Here is a 17,801-nt window from a genome sequence, read left to right on the forward strand (position 1 = left end):
CTGAAAAGGAATGTTGTCATATCTGCTGTTAAGAACCAAGTGTGTTCTTCATGAGCCATCTCACTTCCACGTTAAAGACAAGATGAGGAAACAAAGCCACATACCTACTACCACGGGGCTTGCCTCAAAAGCCTATCCCATCTGCTCCTCTCTGGACCCCTTCCTGCTCCTGACCTTGTGGGAAATTCTAGCAAAAGCACCAAAGAGGTAAATGGACTCTGACTGTTTTTGATTCACCTTCACCCCACCCCTGACTTCCTCTGGATCCTGGTACTGAAAGTGATTTCCTGGTTTTCCAAAGTCCCCTGGCCCACAGAAGGCATCCTGAAGTGGAGCGTTGGTGTGATGGTTAAAACTTGGTCTCAGGGATGTCTGGCTGCCTGGTTTTGAATCTTTGACATGTTACTTAACATCTCTGGGCTCAACTGCAACTTGGGGCTATGGGTAGGGTTAAGATAATTGAATAATACTTAGAACTGTGTCTGATTTGGAGTAGGTACTTAATACATTTGAGCTATTATTATTGTTCTAAGGGTATTATGATCTCATTTAGTCCTCACAAAAACTCCACTTTGTAAGTTAGGAAACGTTGGCAAAGAAAAGTTCAAAACCACACAATGTAATTGGCAGAACCAGAACTCGAATCCAGGCAGTTTGACTGCCAGCCCAGGGTTTTGTCCACTGTAGTGCCCTGTGCACCAGTACCTCTGCTTGATGATAATGAATTCTTTCAGGGTCAATGGCCGACAAGGAACATATTTCTACTCCTCCTAGCAGGTTATCCTTAAGAAAAAAACTCTTACGATTTTTGATATTTGATAGTTCAGTGATTTTTACTGGCCTGAATTGAAGTCTGAAAAGGACTGTTTTATTAACAATGTTCTAAGATGATGAAAATGCTACTCAGCTGCAGTTAGTTCCATTGGGTTCAATGATATAAGTTAATGGTGAAAGACTGAGAGATAACTTCTAGGGATATAATAATAGCTCCCCCACTCCTGACTCCCTTAGATTCTCCAGGGCTGGGATTCAGGAACTAAAGCAGGTTAGTGGGGGTGACATTTAGATATTTGTGTGATAGTGGTGGTGGGAGATGATGTTACACACACACACACACACACACACACACACACACACACCTTGGCTCTTCTTAAACAAACAGACAAGGAGGTGGAAAAGGAGGCATATAATTTTCCTAGCCACAGAAATCCCTGGTTTTTATAAACATCCCTGAGGATTGGTGACCTAGAATTTGAATATCTTCCACGAGGTAGTCAACTGGTTAACACTCCTTAGGAAACTCCTTATATATTGATCTGAATTCCATCTCTTTGTAATTCCCACCTCCAGAGCCCACTTCTCTCTTACAAAATAAAGCAGAAATCTAATTCCCTCCTCTATAATACAGTCCCTTATGGAATTGCTTCATTGAATAGTTAATTACGAAGCATGAGTCAGGGGCTGTGCAAAAGGCAGTGGGAACAGAGCTTAAGACCACAAACCAAGGTGAGCACAGGCCAGCAGGAGCCTGGTCAGAAAAACATGGCCTTCCCTAGGATATTTCCTGATCCTTTAACCACCTCTTGTGGGATAGTTTTTGGATTCTTCCACACCCTAGCTACCCTCCTTTGAAGACATGTAAATTAAAAATAATTTTCTAGAACCTTTCTTGCATGTGGGTCTCTGGCTCGCATATATGTGGAGTTCCCATACATAGGTATGCATTAAATTTGGTTATTTTCTCTTGCTAAAAAAAATAGTAATTTTCTTATCATTGCCATGTACATTTCTTTTATTCCTTGTCCTTCATTTTCAGTTTGCAGAATGTCAGACTTCTTCCTATACTTCCCTTTGAGCTTCTTCTTTATTCATTTTATAGAGAGAATATTTCTGAATTGCCATCCTATACTCTGTCCAGCATTGTGCAGGGGTTTGAGAAATTATAGAGGAGAGAGCATTGGCCGTTCCCTTCGGTATAATCTACCGGGGGAGAAAGACATGAACACAAATAGCCACAATCCCTGTGACAACTGCTATCATGGAAATAGAAACAAATGCTGGTAAAAGTAAGGAAAGTTTTCACGATGGTACCGGAATCCCAAGAAAATTCTTTATTTTCACTATTTTATTATTTTCTTCAGCTCTGTGCTATTATTTAAGTTATTTTGAAGAGAGGTCCTAAAGTTGAAAACCTGTTGTTCTATATTTTCTATCTACATTGAAAAAGAGGATATGACACACTTATAGTAAACTAGAGGCCCAGTGCACAAAATTTGTACATGGAAGGGGGGTGTTCCTCAGCCCAGCCTGCACCCTTTCTAATCTGGAACCCATTGAGGGATATCCAACTGCTGGTTTAGGCCTGATCCCGACTGGGCCTAAATCAGCAGTTGGACATCCCTCTCACGATCTGGGACTGCTGGCTCCTAACAGCTTGCCTGCCTGCCTACCTGATTGCCCCTAACCACTTCTGCCTGGCACCCTGATTGCCCCCTAACTGCTCCCCTGCCAGCCCAATCACTCCCAACTGCCTTCCCCTGCCAGCCATCTTGTGGTGACCATTTTGTGATGGCCATCTTACGGCAGCCAGCTTGTGACAACGTGAGGGGGTGGCCATCTTGTAATGATGTTGTGCAAAGGCATTGCACAAGGGCATGACACCACCTAGGCTTTTATTACATGTTAAACTTTGTATAACTGTATGTATGGTGCTTTACATTTGCTAATATGCCTTGATAGGAACCAGCTCTAGATCTTCACATTATTTTCTTCATTTTATAGATTTGAAAACTAAGGCTTAGAGAAATCAGTGATGTGACAAAGTGGCAGTACTAGAACTCAAACCACAACACCATCCCTAATAAAAGTGTGGATTCAACATGACAATGGAAATAAGGATATAAATGACTTGAAACCCCATAAAAATAGAAAGAACTCACCAGTAGGTGGACAATGGTAACTCTGCTCCTTGGCAACTACTTGAAGGAGCAGAGGGCAACCTCATTACGCCCCTCTTCTGCTAACTCCCATTTAAGTCTCGGAAGTCTGTGCTTGCTTTGTGCACTCCCCACCCTTACTTCTGCAAATACCTCATAATCCCAGGAGGTCATTTGGTTTTCCATTGACAACAGTTTCCCGTTCTTAAGGCTCCAGGCTCATTAGATGACAGGTCACACACGAGTTCTATTTCCTTCCCTTCATAAGGCAGTGACACTATTGTGTTATCACAAACAGTTTCATTTTGCCTTCAAAATGACAGGGCATTCAAGTTATTCTAGTTAATAAGATGTCATAGAAGCTTATGAAATCAGCTGCAAGAATAATAGGGTTTTTGAAAAGAGAAAAGCAAACAGTCTTTACTGATCAGTCCTGTTCATGTTTTTACTCCTGGAGTACATGTATATCTGATTGCTTTGAAATAAAAAATACGATCAGTTCTTATTTCCTTTGCAAAGATTTCTCTTACAGTCCTGTGGCAGTGCATGGCAGATGTGCATAATGATGAGGCATTTACCTCCATGTCTTCAAGTGTGGAAATATGTCAAACTCTTGGCTCAAAATGATAACTTAAGCGATATAATATTGCTGGTTTTTATTAAATTAAAATTATTGGGGTGGCATCGGTTAATACACTATACAAGTTTCAAGTGTACAATTCTATGATACATTGTCTATATTTATGTGCTACCACCCAAAGCCTAGTCTCCTTCTGTCATATATTTCCCCCCCTTTCTTTCTTCACCTTCCTTCCACTACCCTCTCCTTTGATAACCATGGTTATGGTCTGTGTCTGTGAGTTTGTTTGTTGCTTTCTGTTTTACATCCCACATACAAATGAGCTCATATGACCTTTTCCAACTTAATGTCACTGTTTAATATTTAATACCTACACTGAAAATAAGAAGGACATTCCAGACTTTTCAATCAAGAATGGCGAAAACATTTCTTATTAACTTATGAGGTTTAAAAATGGGTCTTGTCTTTCTTTTATAGATTCAATTAGCTCCCGGCTGCCCATGGCCACTGGAGACAGTCGGGAAGGGCTGGCTTCCTGAGCCTGCACCAGCTATTTTTGTTTTAGTGTTGGGAACAGCTAGACTTATATCTTTCTCTTCTCAGTCCCTTTACAACACCCCTGCTTTCATTTTCCCAATAGGCCCCCAATACTTTTCACCACCACCTGCAAGTGCTGAGAAGGAAACCTGGCTACTCCAGCTTCCCAGCTTCAGCCAGGCCTTGTAGGACTAGTCATAAAAACCTGACTTTCCCATCAGAACTGGACTCAGTGTATCAGGTACAACTTGGTAAGTCCCCAAATTATGATCAGTGCTATGTTACTCAAAGATACCGCTTTGGGAATGTCACCGTGTTAATCAGCTTTACAAATACAGGCCAACACATGTTTTGGCTAAATGTAATATTTCTTGAGGTAGAAGCTGAAGTATCACAGTGGAAGTTAAGTTAAAATAAATGTTCACTAAATGAACGGGAAAAAAGAAATGAAAAGGACCACTTGGTCAATGTAAATCTTGAGGCACTAACATCAAATGGGCTCTTGGACTGCTTGCCTACTCTGTTGTTTCCTGAGTCCACGCTCAGCTGGTTCCACAACACAACCCTCCACTTACTTCAATCCTCATACTCTTTTTTTTTTTTAAATATATATGTTATTGATTTTTTACAGAGAGGAAGAGAGAGGGATAGAGAGTTAGAAACATCGACGAGAGAGAATCATCCATCAGCTGCCTCTTGCACGCCCCCTACTGGGGATGTGCCCGCAACCAAGGTACATGCCCTTGACTGGAATCGAACCTGGGATCCTTTAGTCCGCAGGCCGATGCTCTATCCACTGAGCCAAACCGGTTTCAGCCAAACCTCACACTCTTAATGGCCAGCACTGTCTCTGGAAATCATCGAAGAGGAATTCACAACTTCCCACCATTACACAGGCAAACCCATCCCATCCGTCTTCCTTGTTATAACCCACACGTGGTCCTTTCTCCCTGTGCTTTAGAATCTAGCCCTCCTGCATTTCGAAAAATCTTCTTCTCTGCTGTATGTTCTCCTTCTCTGTAGTGGGTGGATCCTTCCTATGAATTTTTAAACATGGAGTATCTTCCATTGCAAACAAACAAAAAACAAAGGAAGATAACCTCCCCCAGCAGCCCTCTGTAAGGTCCACAATTTCCTCCATATTTCTATATACAATACAATGCCCATTTTCCAATCTCCCTCTTCCTCATCTCATCAATATTTGACACTCTCTACTCAGTGAAATACAGTTTTCTTTGGTTTTTGGGACCCCCACATTTTACTGATTTCCCTCCTCTCTGTCAGCTTCTTCCACATCTTTCTTGCTGCCTCATCTTCCTCCACACAGCCTTTAGGTTTCCTCAGTGCTCAGCTATGGATCCTCTTCTCAATGTTTTCTCTTTCTCCAAGGACTGTATCTTCACTTACAGCTTCAGCTTCTACCGTATTCAGCAGCTCACCAACAACTAGATCTTCCCTCTAAGCACCAGACCTGTATGTTTAAGTGTTCACTCGAATTCTCCATTTGGATGGGTTAAGGCCCATGGAACTCAGCATGTCTAAAATCAAACCTGTGCTCTTCCCTTATGGAATGTGTGTTTCCTCACTTTCCCTTGGCTCTCATATCCATTCCAACATGAAGTCCTGCTGATTTTGCCTCGCAAGTCCCTCTCAGATACATCCTTTTCGGTTCATCTCCTCCACCACTGCTCTGCTGCAATGCAGCATCCACGATCTTTTGTCTGGGCCACTGCAGCTTCCCACTGGCCTCCCTAGATGTATTCCTGTCCCCCTCCAAAGTGCTGTGCACATTGAAGCCATACATTAAAAAAACAACAACAAAAAAGCCCCCCAAAACAAAAAACAAACAAACAAACAAACTACCACAAATAAAATGTTGACACACCCTCTTGCCTCCCTTCTCCAAAACATAACTCTTCAAGGCTTCGCACTGCTCTTAGGATAAATATTAAACTGGGTCTACAGAGACCTAATCTCCAGGCTCCTTTCACACCACCTCCCCTTATGGAGCACTCCAGCTGCACTGGCCTTTCAGATGCCATGCTTCTTCCTGCTTCTACACACTATTTCCTTTTTCCAACCACCCCATTTGACCCCCAATACTTTCTTGTTATCTCACTTTGTTGCATATCCCTGGTTACCTCTTATTCACCACACCTACACATTGCACTAAGTACTTTCCCCCAAGCCCTGAACACAGTCTTAATTACATATTTATTTATGTGATTATTTTATTATTATCTATTTCTACTATAAGCTCCAGGAGAGTAGGAACTGTGCCTTCTTTTGCTTACATTATATTCCCAGTACCTTATACAGAGCCTGGCACATCAAATATTCTCAATATCAGTTGAATGGATAAGCACATTAATAAAGTTGAAGGCATGGGCATAGATGAAGCATTGGTGTAGGGAGAGAAGAGGGCCTATGATGAAACTTGGTGAACACACATTTTAAGGGGAAGGCAGGAAAAGAAAAAACATGTTGAGGGGAGGAGAAGAATCAAGAGTTTTGAGAAAGCATAAAGTGCCTCCAGTGTCCTGGGTGCAGACATTGTAAGAACTGAGACCTACCCTCCTGATGTGACAGTAACGAGATGATTTTTAATGGTCTCTTCAGGGAACAGAGCAGGCAGAAGCTGGTTTATTAGGCAAAATGGGAGGCGAGAACACAGAATCATGGGAGCTGGCTTTTCTTTCCCCAATTTGGTGTTGTAGGAAAGTGAGAGAAAAAGAGTCTCCCATTTGACATTTCTGTAACACTTGGCACTGTTCATGGCTTTTTCTTTCTTCCAAGTGGAGTTGATGGGGTGGCAGACAGAAAAGAAAGATACTTTGAGGATGAGAGGTTTGAGAGAGAAAGCAAGGCACATTAACAAAGCAAGGTCCCAGGAGAGATGAGAAATGAGATTAAGGATGTGGGTGGACATGAGCCTGGAGATACTGTCGTTAGGGGCATATACATTAAGGATTGTATGTCTTTTGGGGGTTCTGATCCCTTTATCCTTATATAATGTCACTTACTCTGGAGTCTGCTCTGTCTAAAATTAATATAGTTACTCCTGCTGTCTTTTGATAAGTGTTAGCATGGTGTATCTTTCTCTGGCCCTTTATGTTAATAACAGAATATTCCTAATTCCCCCTACTGTCCCTTGCAGAATAGCTGTAATTCCTTCCACTTATACTTAAGCACATGCCATCAAATATATTGTCGCTACGACTGTTTTGAACAAACTGCTGTCTGTTAGAGCAATTAAGAATAAGAAAAATAAAAGATTTTTTTTTTTTTTTTTTTTTTTTTTTACTTTCACTTATACATTCTCTGGTACTTTTCCTTTCTTTGTCTGAATTCTGGCTGGTATCCTTTTCCTTCTCTCCAAATGATTTCTTTAAACATTTCTTACAAGGCAACAAATTTTTGTCTGAGAAAGCGTTTATTTCTCCTTCTCTAAAGAAAAGCAATTTTTTCCCTCTGGCTTCTTTTCTTTGACATACTGCAGTTTGAATATGATATGTCTAGGTGTAATTTTAAAAAAAAAAATGTTTATCCTGCTTAGTGTTCTCTCAGCTTCTTGTATCTGTGAGTTGGTACCTGCCATTAATTTTGGGGAAATTCTCAGTTATTATTACTTGAAATATTTCTTCTCTTCCTTTCTTTCTTCCCCTTAGAGTAATCCCATTACACAGGTATATTACACCTTTTGTCATTGCCCCACATTTCTTCAATACACTGTTCTTTTTTTTCTCCCAGGCTTTTTTTCTCTTTGCCTTTCAGTTTTGTAAGTTTCTATTGTCATATCTGCATGCTCAGAGGCTCTTTCCTCAGCCATTTCCAATCCATTCATGAGCCTATCAAAGGCATTCTTCACTTGTTAGTGTTTTTCATCCTTCGCATTTCTTGAGACTTTTTAGAATTTCCATTTCTCTGCTTACATTATCCATCTGTTCTTGTATATTGTCTACTTTTTCCAACTAAGCCCTTAGCATATTAACCAAAGTTTATTAAAACAAAGCAAAACTCTTTTTCTGATAAGTTGAATATCTGGCTCTTGTTCTGATGCTGGTTCAGTCTCCTCAGACTGTGCGTTCACGTCTGAATATGTCTTGTCATTTTTTGTTGGAAGCTGGACACGATGCACTAGGGCAGTGGTCGGCAAACTCATGAGTCAACAGAGCCAAATATCAGCAGTACAACGATTGAAATTTCTTTTGAGAGCCAAATTTTTTAAACTTAAACTTCTTCCAATGCCATTTCTTCAAAATAGACTTGTCCAGGCCATAGTATTTTGTGGAAGAGACACACTCAAGGGGCCAAAGAGCTGTATGTGGCTCACAAGCCGCAGTTTGCCGTCCACGGCGCTAGGTAAAAGGCACAGCAGTAAATAAAGGGTTAGTCGTGTGGTGGGAAGTTGTGGGGAGGATGGCAAGTGCTCTATGAAGGGCATGCAGTCCTGAGATTAGGTCTCAGCCCCCTGGTGAGCCTGTGTCCCTCTGCTGCACACCTCCCCACTGCTTCTTAGTTTCTCCCCATGAGGCGGGGCAGAATGGCTGGAGGTGGAGGGAGTTGGTATTGCCTTTCTCCGAGGTGGTTAGGCTCCGATGAAGCCCCAGCAGCTGAGGTCTCCTGAGAGCAGCCCTTGTTAGGAAGGACAGAGTGCTCTGGGTATTTTGAAAAAGGCTCCTTCCACCCTCCCGCAGCCGGAAGCACAAGGAGATTTCTCTCGGACACTTACTGTGGGGACCTGGTCAAGTTCCCGGAGGTGAAGCTCACAGGAGTGTAGGGGGCCTCTCTGCCTGGGCTTCCTGGAGTTTTCAACTCTCAGACCTGCCCACAGGAGCCTCCGGCAGTTTGTCAGTGAGGGCTGGGTTTCCAGGGCACTGGCTCCTGCGGAGATCCTTGTCTGTGGGTTTCTGCTCCCAGGGGTGTGGTTCTCTGAGTCTGCCTTCTTGCCGGGTTTTGGTGTAGTGGTTTGCCTAGTGGCCTCACTTCTCTAGCAGACCTGAGAATTGTGGATTTTTCAGTTTGTTCAGCTTCTTACTTGTTGTTAGGGAAGAGTGGTGACTTCTAAGCACCTACGTGCGGGATGGAATCCAGGAGTGTTCAGACAATTAGCATTCATCCAGCTGAAGCTACGGAGGCCTCTGCCACCCACAGAAAGTTCAGTCTAAGTCGAGTTTGGAGCAAGACAAAAAAAGGGTGTTCACACTTTTGGGGTATTTGTTCTGAATGAGGTAACCTGCATTCCCTACTTTCCTCAACAGTAATTCTCGGTGGAGTCATCACTATCATTTTCTAGAAGAGGAAACCCAGGCTCAAAAGTGTTAGCGCGTTATCAGAAAAATCCCATATTAAGTAGAAGAACTAGAAATCATTTTCATCAGCTTTTAAAGTAATGGACATTTACTGGACACTTGCTGTGTACCAGGCTGTGTGGCAGCATTTTATTTTATTTTATTTTATTTTATTTTTTTTATTTATTTTTTTAAATATATTTTATTGATTTTTTTTTTGACCCCCTCCCTCCCTCCCACACATCCCCTCCCTCCCCAGAGTTTTGTGTCCATTGGTTGCACTTATATGCATGTATACAAGTCCTTCGGTTGATCTATTATCTCCCCCAGATCTTCCTCCCCTCCCCGCTGTAATTTGACAGTCTACTTGTTGATATACTGTCTCTATATCTATCTTATGGTTCATCAGTTTATAATGTTCTTTATTATCCACAAATGAGTGAGGTCATGTGGTGTTTCTCTTTCATTGATTGGCTTATTTCACTCAGCATGATGTTCTCCAATTCCATCCAGGTTGCTGCAAATGATGAGAAATCCTTCTTTTTTATGGCAGCATAGTATTCCATTGTGTAGATGTACCATAGTTTTTGGATCCAATCATCTGCTGATGGACACTTAGGCTGTTTCCAAATTCTGGCTATTGTAGATTGTGCTGCTATGAACATAGGGGTGCATATATCCTTTCTGATTGGTGTTTCTAGTTTCTTGGGATATATTCCTAGAAGTGGGATTACTGGGTCAAATGGGAGTTCCATTTTCAGTTTTTTGAGGAAACTCCACACTGTTCTCCACAGTGGTTGCACCAGTCTGCATTCCCACCAGCAGTGCACGAGGGTTCCTTTTTCTCTGCAACCTCGCCAACACTTGTCGTTTGTTGATTTGTTGATGTTGGCCATACTGACAGGTGTGAGATTGTACCGCATTGTTGTTTTGATTTGCATCTCTTGGATAATTAGTGACTTTGAGCATGTTTTCATGTGCCTTTTGGCCTTCCTTCTGTCTTCTTTTGAAAATATTCTATTTAGGTCCATTGCCCATTTTTTAATTGGATCATTCATCTTCCTTTTATTTAGTTGTATAAGCTGTTTGTAGATGTTGGAGATTAAACCTTTATCAGTGGTAACATTTGCAAATATGTTCTCCCACACGTGGGTTTTCTTGTTGTTTTGATGATGGTTTCTTTTGCTGTAAAAAAGCTTTTTATTTTGATGTAGTCCCATTTGTTTATTTTCTCTTTAGCTTCCATTGCGCTAGGGGTAGTATCAGTGAAGAAGTTCTTTTGGCATACGTCTGAGATTTTGTTGCCTGTGAATGCTTCTAGTATTTTTATGGTTTCCCGTCTGATGTTTAAGTCCTGTATCCATTTTGAGTTTATTTTTGTGTATGGTGTAAGTTGGTGACCTAGTTTCATTCTTTTGCATGTATCTGACCAATTTTCCCAACACCATTTATTGAAGAGACTGTCTTGACTCCATTGTATATTTGTGCCTCCTTTGTCAAATATTAATTGAGCATAGTGATTTGGGTTGATATCTGGGTTCTCGATTCGATTCCATTGATCTATATGTCTGTTTTTGTGCCAGTACCAGGCTGTTTTGAGAACAGTGGCTTTGTAATACAGCTTGAAGTCTGGTATTGAGATACCTCCTACTTTACTCTTCTTTCTCAGGATTGCTGTGGCTATTCGGGGTCTTTTATTGTTCCAAATGAACTTTTGGAGAGTTCTTTCTAGGTCAGTGAAATATGCCGTTGGTATTTTAATGGGGAGTGCATTGAACCTATAGATTGCTTTAGGAAGTATGGACATTTTGATGATGTTGATTCTACCAATCCATGAACATGGTATGTTCTTCCATCTGTTTACATCTTCCTCTATTTCTTTTTTCAGTGTCGTGTAGTTTTCCGCGTATAGGTCCTTTACTTCCTTAGTTAAGTTTATTCCTAGGTATCTTAATTTTTTTGGTGCGATGGTAAATGGAATTGCTTTTTTAGTCTCTGTTTCTATAAACTCACTGTTGGTGTATAGAAATGCCATAGATTTCTTGGTGTTAATTTTGTATCCTGCTACATTGCCAAATTCATTTATTAAGCCAATTAGTTTTTTAATGGAGTCTTTTGGGTTTTTTATATACAATATCATGTCGTCTGCAAATAAGGATAACTTTTAGACACTCAGAGCAGAACAGAGTCCCTGCAATACAGGAGAATAGACAACACAGGGTTTTGTGGGCTCCTTGAGGAGGACAAGAGAAGAGCTCCCCAAGGAGAAGCCTGGTCCTGAAGAAGCAGGAGCCGGGGTTATCTGGGGCAGAGGCGATGGAGGAAAAGGACTGTGCAAAGCACAGCCCATGTGGGGGAACTGTAAAAGGCTTGGTGTGGCCGGAGCATTCAGTCTGTTTTGAAGATTAGCAAGGGATGAGTTGGGGGACGGATGTAGGTGGTCAGATTCTAATCTGAAGATTCCGATGCATGTGGTCAGGGGTTTTATTTTCATTCTGACCTTAATGAGAAGTCCAGAGGGTTTTAGGCAGTAGAATGCTATCAAGACTGGCTTTGCTTTTCAGAAATATGAATGTGATGGGCAAGGAGCCTGGGAGGGAACAGTGGTTAGGACACTGTCTCAGGGTCCCATGGAGGAAGGCTGAGGGTGTGAACCAGGCGCGGGGGGGGCCTGAAGAGATGAGGAGCAGTTCTTGCACAAAACTGGCCGGCTTCTGATCAAACTGACGTAGGGAGACAGAGAAAGGAAGAAGGTGAGGAGGTTGCCCTGGTTTCTGGCGTGGGCAGCTGGGGGAATGGTGGTATCACTCACAGAAATAGGGAAAATAGAAGGAAGAAGAGATTTTGTGGGGGAAGATGGTGAGTTTGTTTTTGGATGTGTTGATTTTGAGATGCACATGGGAAATCCAACCGTTGCTGTTTAGCAGGTAGACATATCCGAAACCATGGCTATGATTGCGCTTCTCAAAACAACGTGTGCAACGAGGCGTGAAGGGGCTGGAGCACCCACATTGACATAATGAACTGACAGAGAGGAGTCCAATGAGGAAACCAAGAACGAACGAGGGCACATATGAGGAGCACCAAAAGAGCAATACACTGGGGGCAAGAGTTTTGTGGCCCAGGCTGGCTCAGAGCTCACGGAATGGATCTCTCTCTTCCTGGACACTGAGTAAGCTCTGTTTTCCAGCTTTCTTGCGTGTAGGGAGATGGGAATGTCAAACGAATGAGAAGAGGTAATGTACAATTAAGAGCAGGTCAGTTTTCCTCATGCTCTTTTCCTTCCCATCCATATTCCCTTTGGAAGTCACATGTAAAAAAAAAACCTTTTTGATCCAGCTGAGTGTCGACCTGTGAACCAGGTCATGATTTGATTCCAGTCAGGGCACATGGCCAGTAGGGGGCATGCAGGAGGGGCCATTATTGATGTTTTTATCTCTCTCTCCCTCTTCCTTCCTCTCTGAAATCAATATAAAAATATATATTTAAAAAACATTCCAACATTAACATTTCTTTCAGACTTTCCTGTTATCTCTAGTTTTTGGGGTATGAAGTCTTTCATTTGTTGAACCAGCTGGATTTCTTGTTATGGTTTTTTCTTTGTGCCACCTGTAATTTTGGATTGTGAACTCGTCTTCAATAGTGGTTGTCTGGTGTGTGCCTCTGCTGAGATCTTAACGGTTACCAACTGAAAAGGCTCCAAAAATATATCAGTGAATGGGTAGCATTTGGAACTAAGAAAGGAGGCAGGGAATGCGCTTGAAGTTTACCTCCCCACGGTGAAACCTGTGAGCAAATCACTCTTTGCTTAATTTTCTTGTCTATGAACTAAAGGTAATAATTCTTGATTCCCAAAGAGGTAGTGAGGAATTAGTGAGATAATCAAATGAAGAAACTTAGCACAGTGTTTAGTATGTATTAAGCGCCTAATAAATGCTAAAATATATAATAAGTATGCACCATTATGTGGCTCATCAATAACTTCTTGCTTTGTGATATAAGGAAAGGGAACTTAACATTTGTGAAAATAGCTTCTGCATATGTACGTGAAATGTGTAGCCAGCCATTAAGTCTGAACAGTGGCCAGCCCCACCTGCTTTATTGGAGACATAGGTGTATTAGTTGAAGATGGGAAGAAATCCCAGCACATGTCCACCTGGCGCTCAGCCATTGCAGAGGAGCATTGGCGAGAGGTGGGAGGGATTTTTGGACATTACCCTTTTTTTTTTTTTTTTTTTTTTTAAAAAAAAAAGCAAGGCCTGATGAGAGGATTGGATCATCTGCCACCTATCTTGGAAGATTAAAATATAGCAGTAGGGAAAGTTCTTCTGCCGAGAAGAAAATGACCCAGATAAATTTCTTTGCTTTTATTCCAATAGAAAACATATTTAACTCCCTGGCTGAATTGTCCTTGGCCATCAGCCAGTCCCTTTCACAAAGTTAGGCATAGAAAAGCAGATCCCCAAACCTGTAGCCAGTGCTTAATAAATATCTTTGGTTTATTATGGATTAAGTGATAGAGATACAGGCAAATTCTTGGGCAAGATAACTCTGGTAACCTCATTTCTATCGATTGCAACTTTTGACCACAAACCTTTTCTTAATTTATTGCCATTTTATAACTGTGGATAAGGACAAGCTAAAGTACCGAATTTAATGAGTGAAAGCTGTAGGCTACTACGATTTATTATGGGATATATGCTACTGTAAACATTTCTCAAAGTGATTTGTAATTCTAATTTTCATGAAACATTAACAAAGGCTGAAATTAAAGCTACTTAAACAGCGAAATGTGTTTAGATTTTAATTACCTGGTCTTCATAATCAGATCCTGTGTCAGCCATCTCTCCAGAGTCCAACATCATCGAAGAATCAAGGTCACCTGAACCTAAGATTAGAACAAAGAAGATGACCTAAGGAGGCTGTCCATGTACGTTTCGAGTGCAAACAATCTTCCACTAGGATTCCATATTGTCCTCCCGATTACATTAAATTTACAAACATGTCTAGACTCTTCCCACCTGCCAGGCACTGTTTGGCCTGTAGACAGAAAATGCAGACGCTGTGGACACTGTCTCCACCCTTAAGAAGAAGACAAACTTGAGAAGGAGCTGGATTTGTCGATAGCAAGGTTCACGAACCAAAAAGAGAGGGCTACGTCCGCCTGTAGTGGAGGTGCTGGTGGAGGTGGGATCCTTCATGAGGAACCAATCCATGAGCCTGAACTGTGCGGGTGAATAGGGTTGTCCCAGAGGAAAGCAGTTTAGGGGTGTGGGATAGACACTGAGGTGGAGGGAACATGAGCCAAGTCCAGAGTGGGAGAAGAGCAAGGGTTCCCAGGAATAAGATATACTGGATTTGCTTGGTCCATGAGAACCTGAGTTTTCCCTTCAGCCTTTGCATCCCCCATGTCTCTGAAGGTGAGAAAAATCAGGTCAACTTAGTGTATTAATAGGATCTTCCCTCCCTGGTCCACAGGTTACACTGAATTGCCTACCCAACGGCCCCCAAAGGCTCATAATGGGGCTCCTGGAGCACAACTGATTCATCATTCTCTTCCGGCGACTCTCTCCTGCTGCGAAATGCAGGGGTGGGCAAAAGTAGGTCTACAGAGTCATACAAACCAGTAGATAACCAGTAATACAAGAATAAATGCACCTCCGAACCCCTGGTAAGCCTACTTTTTCCATCCCTGTAGAAATCATCTAATTAACCAGAAAGATAGAAGTCAGAGCTGCCCATAAAATGCTATGCATCCTGTAAGGAAATAAACGACTCCATGTTTAGAAAATTTTAAACTTGGCCTTGCCAAATAATTCCTGGCCACAATATGCAATGAGTAATGTTGAATGAAGATCGATTTTTGATGAAAACATCTCAGGCATGGACCTCTCTGGAGAGGCTGCTCTCACACTTTTTCTGTAAAGAGAATCTAGGTAGGTCCTCGCATAGTGTTTTCCTCAACTCTTCTCAGCATTAGCCCTGCTGCTGACCAGACTAAGTACTAAGCAGTCACGCTACTGTTTATTGTTTGTATCTTTAAAAAGTTTTTATGGATGATGAAAGTTTTCAAAAGGGATATAACTGACCCGTTGAACCATTTTGGAAAAGTAGCTAACTGCAGGGCTGCTACTGAGAGTCGCGTAGGTGTGTGGGGCACCGTGGTAGGCCCTTGACAATTCCGTGGTTAATAAGGTGCTCACGAGGAGGGGTGTGGAAGACTATGTGCCACACGCTATTAACAAAGTGAGACTAGAGAGGTGATACACAAAAATCTGATTATGCATATATAATTTTTAAAAGTGGCATTATAACATATACTTTTTATATTTTTGTGTGTCTGGTGTTTTTGTTCTCTCTTTTTGCTTTTGGTATTTTTCAAATAAAATCCTACATAATAAAAGCCTAATAATGCTAAGTGTCTGGTCATCTGTTCAACCAATCAAAGTGTAATATGCTAATAATATGCTAAGGATGCTCAACTGCTTGCTCTAACATGCAATGATCATCAGGGGGCAGATGCTCTGACTAGTAGGTTAACTTGCTGAGGGGGTCCAGCTGATCAGGACTGAAGGAGATGGGCCGGACACTCCCTGGAGCCCTCCTGCAGCTCCTCCCCCCAGCTGGCCCCACCCCCAATGGGTTCCCATCGGGGCGGGCTGGCCAGACCCCACCCATTCACGGATTCATGCACTGTACCTCTATTTTTGTATACAGTGTACCTTAGGGCCAAGATACCTGACTGTCTGAAGGCCCAGTTTACCAGTAAAGGTCAGTTTGCATGTATGTGTGTGAGGCAGGGAATATGTCAGAAGTGGAACGCCTTATTTTTCCATGATAAGAGCACAGACATTTCTGAACCAGTATTTCACAGACGTCCTCCTCCTCATTTTAGAAAAGAGAAACATGAGGTGCGGAGAAGTCAAATAACTTGGCCCAGGTCCTGCAGAAAGTGAAAAGGACAGAAATCACAGTCCCCTCCTACACATCCACTGACTCCAAATTTTAAGCAGGAGCCATCCCAATGGCTATATAACTGATCTTTCCTTCCTGCACTCAGTAGGAGAGGACCTGGAGGACCTGCCGTCTCCTCTACATTCTGAGAAAATGAATGGCTGATGATGAGATGGGTCCCTGGGTGGCTGCAGAAAAGGAAGAATTGGAAGTAGAATCGAGGAGTGTCCCTCCAGCCGGTGACAACCAAGGGGCTGCTAGTGACAGCATCGTTCCAGGTGATGGCGGTGTCATTTGGTTTTCACTACTTCCATAGTCTGGCTATTACCCACCACTGCCTAGTGGAAGTGGAGATAGGCACTCAAATGACACCCTCATCTCACATAGCTTATTTACAGCGATTCATAGGAAGTGAGCAGTATGATATGAACACAAAGGCTTATTAAACATGTAGCTGCTTTAGTTCCCGTGTCCTACTTACTTTATTTAATTAGAAACTGTTCTTTTGGTTGTTTTAAAAGAGCACAAAGGGAAGGGCTTGTACACAGCCCAGTTAGGAGATATTACACATTAATATCTGAAACTGGGACAAGATTATTAGAAAACTGTTTTCAGCGAGAGAGTGAAGAGATCTTTGTTTTAAAAAAACAATTAACCCACAACCGGTGGAAGAGATTGTCTTTCCCAATAAAACGCTTTTGACAGAAGTTTTGTTGTATCATAAAGGGAAGGAATTTCTTGACACATTGTTGCTCTTGGCAACAGTACAGTACTAATATATTATAGAAGGCAACAGACAAAGGATGTCATTATCAGCTCAGATAATGACTGAATAGCTTTCATTTTCTTTTGTGTTGGTTGCTTGGTTTGCTGAAAATGAGACCTTTAATAATAGTCTAAGGTTTGACATACAAAATAGGGAGGTAAATGTGGCCATATGTACGCATTTTTGCCTTCTTTCATTGGACAATTTAGCATATTAAACAACTCCAATGAATTCTCTTGTTACCCAAGGAAGAGAGCAAAATTAGGACATTTGAAAAAAGTGATAGTATGGCTTTCACTTCCCCCAATTTTGAACTTCTTGATTTCTTTTCATCTTTAAAAATATCCTTTCTATAGACACCAGAGAAAAATATGATTTGAATAAAAAGCCCACAGGGAGCACTCAGTGTCACTAGTTTTAGATGCAGAATGGTCTTTGGAAATATTATTTCTGAGTCGTATTCCTTAAATGTAATGGGAAGATGATACAAATTGGCTTCAGCGGTAGCAGGAGGCTAACCGAACTGCTTTCTGGGATAAAGCTACAGACGCTTTCCTCCCGGTGGATCTTCAATCTGAGGTTTCAGGAATGTCCTCCTCCCACTTTGAGTACCGAATAAAGAAACGCTCCCTCCAGGCAGGGCTGCTGGGCAGTGAAAGGTGGATAGAACGCCTCTAGCCCTTCACCTGCCCCTCTGAGGAAAGCGGCCTCTCCCGGTCCTGTCTCTCCCACTAAAT

The 17,801-nt window shown here is 41.9% G+C and overlaps 1 protein-coding gene across 3 annotated transcripts in view; it reads right to left on the bottom strand.

Moving 5' to 3' along the window:
• The window catches only part of AK5 (adenylate kinase 5), a 195,627-nt gene that overhangs the window by 66,018 nt on the left and 111,808 nt on the right, over positions 1–17,801 (bottom strand). For all 3 annotated transcript variants that reach the window (XM_084872176.1, XM_084872175.1, XM_084872174.1), the window contains exon 8: positions 14,156–14,232. In XM_084872176.1, coding sequence (XP_084728302.1) covers positions 14,156–14,232 — 77 coding nt within the window. The remainder of the gene's footprint in view (positions 1–14,155; positions 14,233–17,801) is intronic.

This window comes from Pipistrellus hanaki (assembly GCF_964339955.1).
Source record: "Pipistrellus hanaki genome assembly, chromosome: 2".
Classification (NCBI taxonomy): Eukaryota; Metazoa; Chordata; class Mammalia; order Chiroptera; family Vespertilionidae; genus Pipistrellus; species Pipistrellus hanaki.